The 1555-nt window shown below is 63.0% G+C and overlaps 1 protein-coding gene across 1 annotated transcript in view; it reads left to right on the top strand.

Moving 5' to 3' along the window:
• BRSK2 (BR serine/threonine kinase 2) overlaps positions 1-1555 on the top strand; it is a 19368-nt gene that overhangs the window by 6564 nt on the left and 11249 nt on the right. The window contains exons 8-11 of the mRNA XM_010837802.1: positions 500-539; positions 666-738; positions 797-913; positions 1338-1371. Coding sequence (XP_010836104.1) covers positions 500-539; positions 666-738; positions 797-913; positions 1338-1371 — 264 coding nt within the window. The remainder of the gene's footprint in view (positions 1-499; positions 540-665; positions 739-796; positions 914-1337; positions 1372-1555) is intronic.

Raw genomic sequence — 1555 nt, 5'->3', positions numbered from 1 at the left:
ACCCCAGTTCAGTTCAGTCACTCAGTCGTGTCCGACTCTTTGTGACCCCATAGACTACAGCATACCAGGCCTCCCTGTCCATCACCAACCCCCAGAGCTTATTCAAACTCATATCCATTGAGTCAGTGATGCCATCCAACCATCTCATCCTCTGTCACCCCCTTCTCCTCCTGCCCTCAATCTTTCCCAGCATCAGGGTCTTTTCCAGTGAGTCAACTCTGCATCAGGTGGCCAAAGTATTGGAGCATCAGCTTCATCATGTATCTTTCCAGTGAATTTTCAGGACTGATTTCCTTTAGGATGGACTGGTTGGATCTCTGTGCAGGCACCCAGGCACCCCATTCCCCACCAAGCAGCCCCCATCCCTGCACGTGTGCCTCCCCCAGCTCTTGCATCCCCCAGCCCCTCACTGGATCAGGCAGCATATCCCTACTGACCCCCTCGGGGCATCAGAAAGCTTTCTGCCAGGTGCCCACCCAAATGTCCTTGGTGCTTTCAGAGGCCCGGGGGCCAGGTTATCCTTGGTCTGGGGGCCCCAGGTTGGTGCTGGCCCAGAGCAGGTATGAGGTGTGGTGGGGGAAGCAGGAAAGGGGAGAGACTCCAAGGAGTAAAGCAGAGCGTGCCCATCGCTGGCAGTCCTGTCCGCCCATCCTGCCACCCTGCAGCCATCGGCCTGAGGGAGACTTCCGATTGGCCGCTGATGACATCAGCGGGCTGCGCTGCCATTGGCCTCCTGCTGTGAGGCGGGGTTTTAGGGGGGCCGCTGCGATCAGCCTCAATCCTGCCTTCCTTCCAGCCACAGGGATCTGAAACCAGAAAACCTTCTGCTGGACGAGAAGAATAACATCCGGATCGCAGACTTCGGCATGGCGTCGCTGCAGGTTGGCGACAGCCTGCTGGAGACCAGCTGCGGGTGAGCTGAGCCCCGAGCCGGTCCTACACGGGCCAGGACGGTGGCCGCAGCCTGGCCCCATGGCTGCCCCGGCAGGCGGCCCAGCGGCCTGGGCTGGAGGCAGGGGCCCGGCGCCCCCGTGGGGCTGCCGGGGCAGGGATAAGGCGTGCCCATGGTCCTGCCTCTGCCCACTGGCTCCTTGGGTCCCTGGCTCCCAGGAGCATGCAGAGGCTATGAGGTTGTGGGAGAACTGGCACCAAATCCCTGGAACTCCCCAGTAGGGCATCCATGCGAGGCAGAGTCTGGAGGCATGGAGCGGGGGTCACCCCACCCTCGGTCTCCACCTGCTGCCGTTCTGGGGGGCAGCCCAGAAGTCCAGGGGGTGGGATGGCCAGGGTACGGTGCGTCCTGAGCCTCCTGCCCTGACTTCGGCTTTTGCCTTCAGGTCGCCCCACTATGCCTGTCCGGAGGTGATCCGGGTAAGTAGCCACCCACCCCAGCCCCTGTCCAGACAAGGGGCCTCCCTGCCCCGGTGATTGCAGACCCCCAGGTCGGGGCCTGGCTGCCTGTCTGAGGCGCCGCCCCCGGGCCCATAGCCTCCCGGACCCTCTGTCCCCGCAAGAATTCCGGCCCTGCGCCCCCACCAACCCCAGGACTGTCCGC

This window comes from Bison bison, unplaced genomic scaffold (genome assembly GCF_000754665.1).
Source record: "Bison bison bison isolate TAMUID 2011002044 unplaced genomic scaffold, Bison_UMD1.0 scf7180017864080, whole genome shotgun sequence".
Taxonomy (NCBI): Eukaryota; Metazoa; Chordata; class Mammalia; order Artiodactyla; family Bovidae; genus Bison; species Bison bison.
The sequence above is the reverse complement of the archived record's forward strand: the minus strand, read 5'-3'. Positions and strand labels throughout refer to the sequence as shown.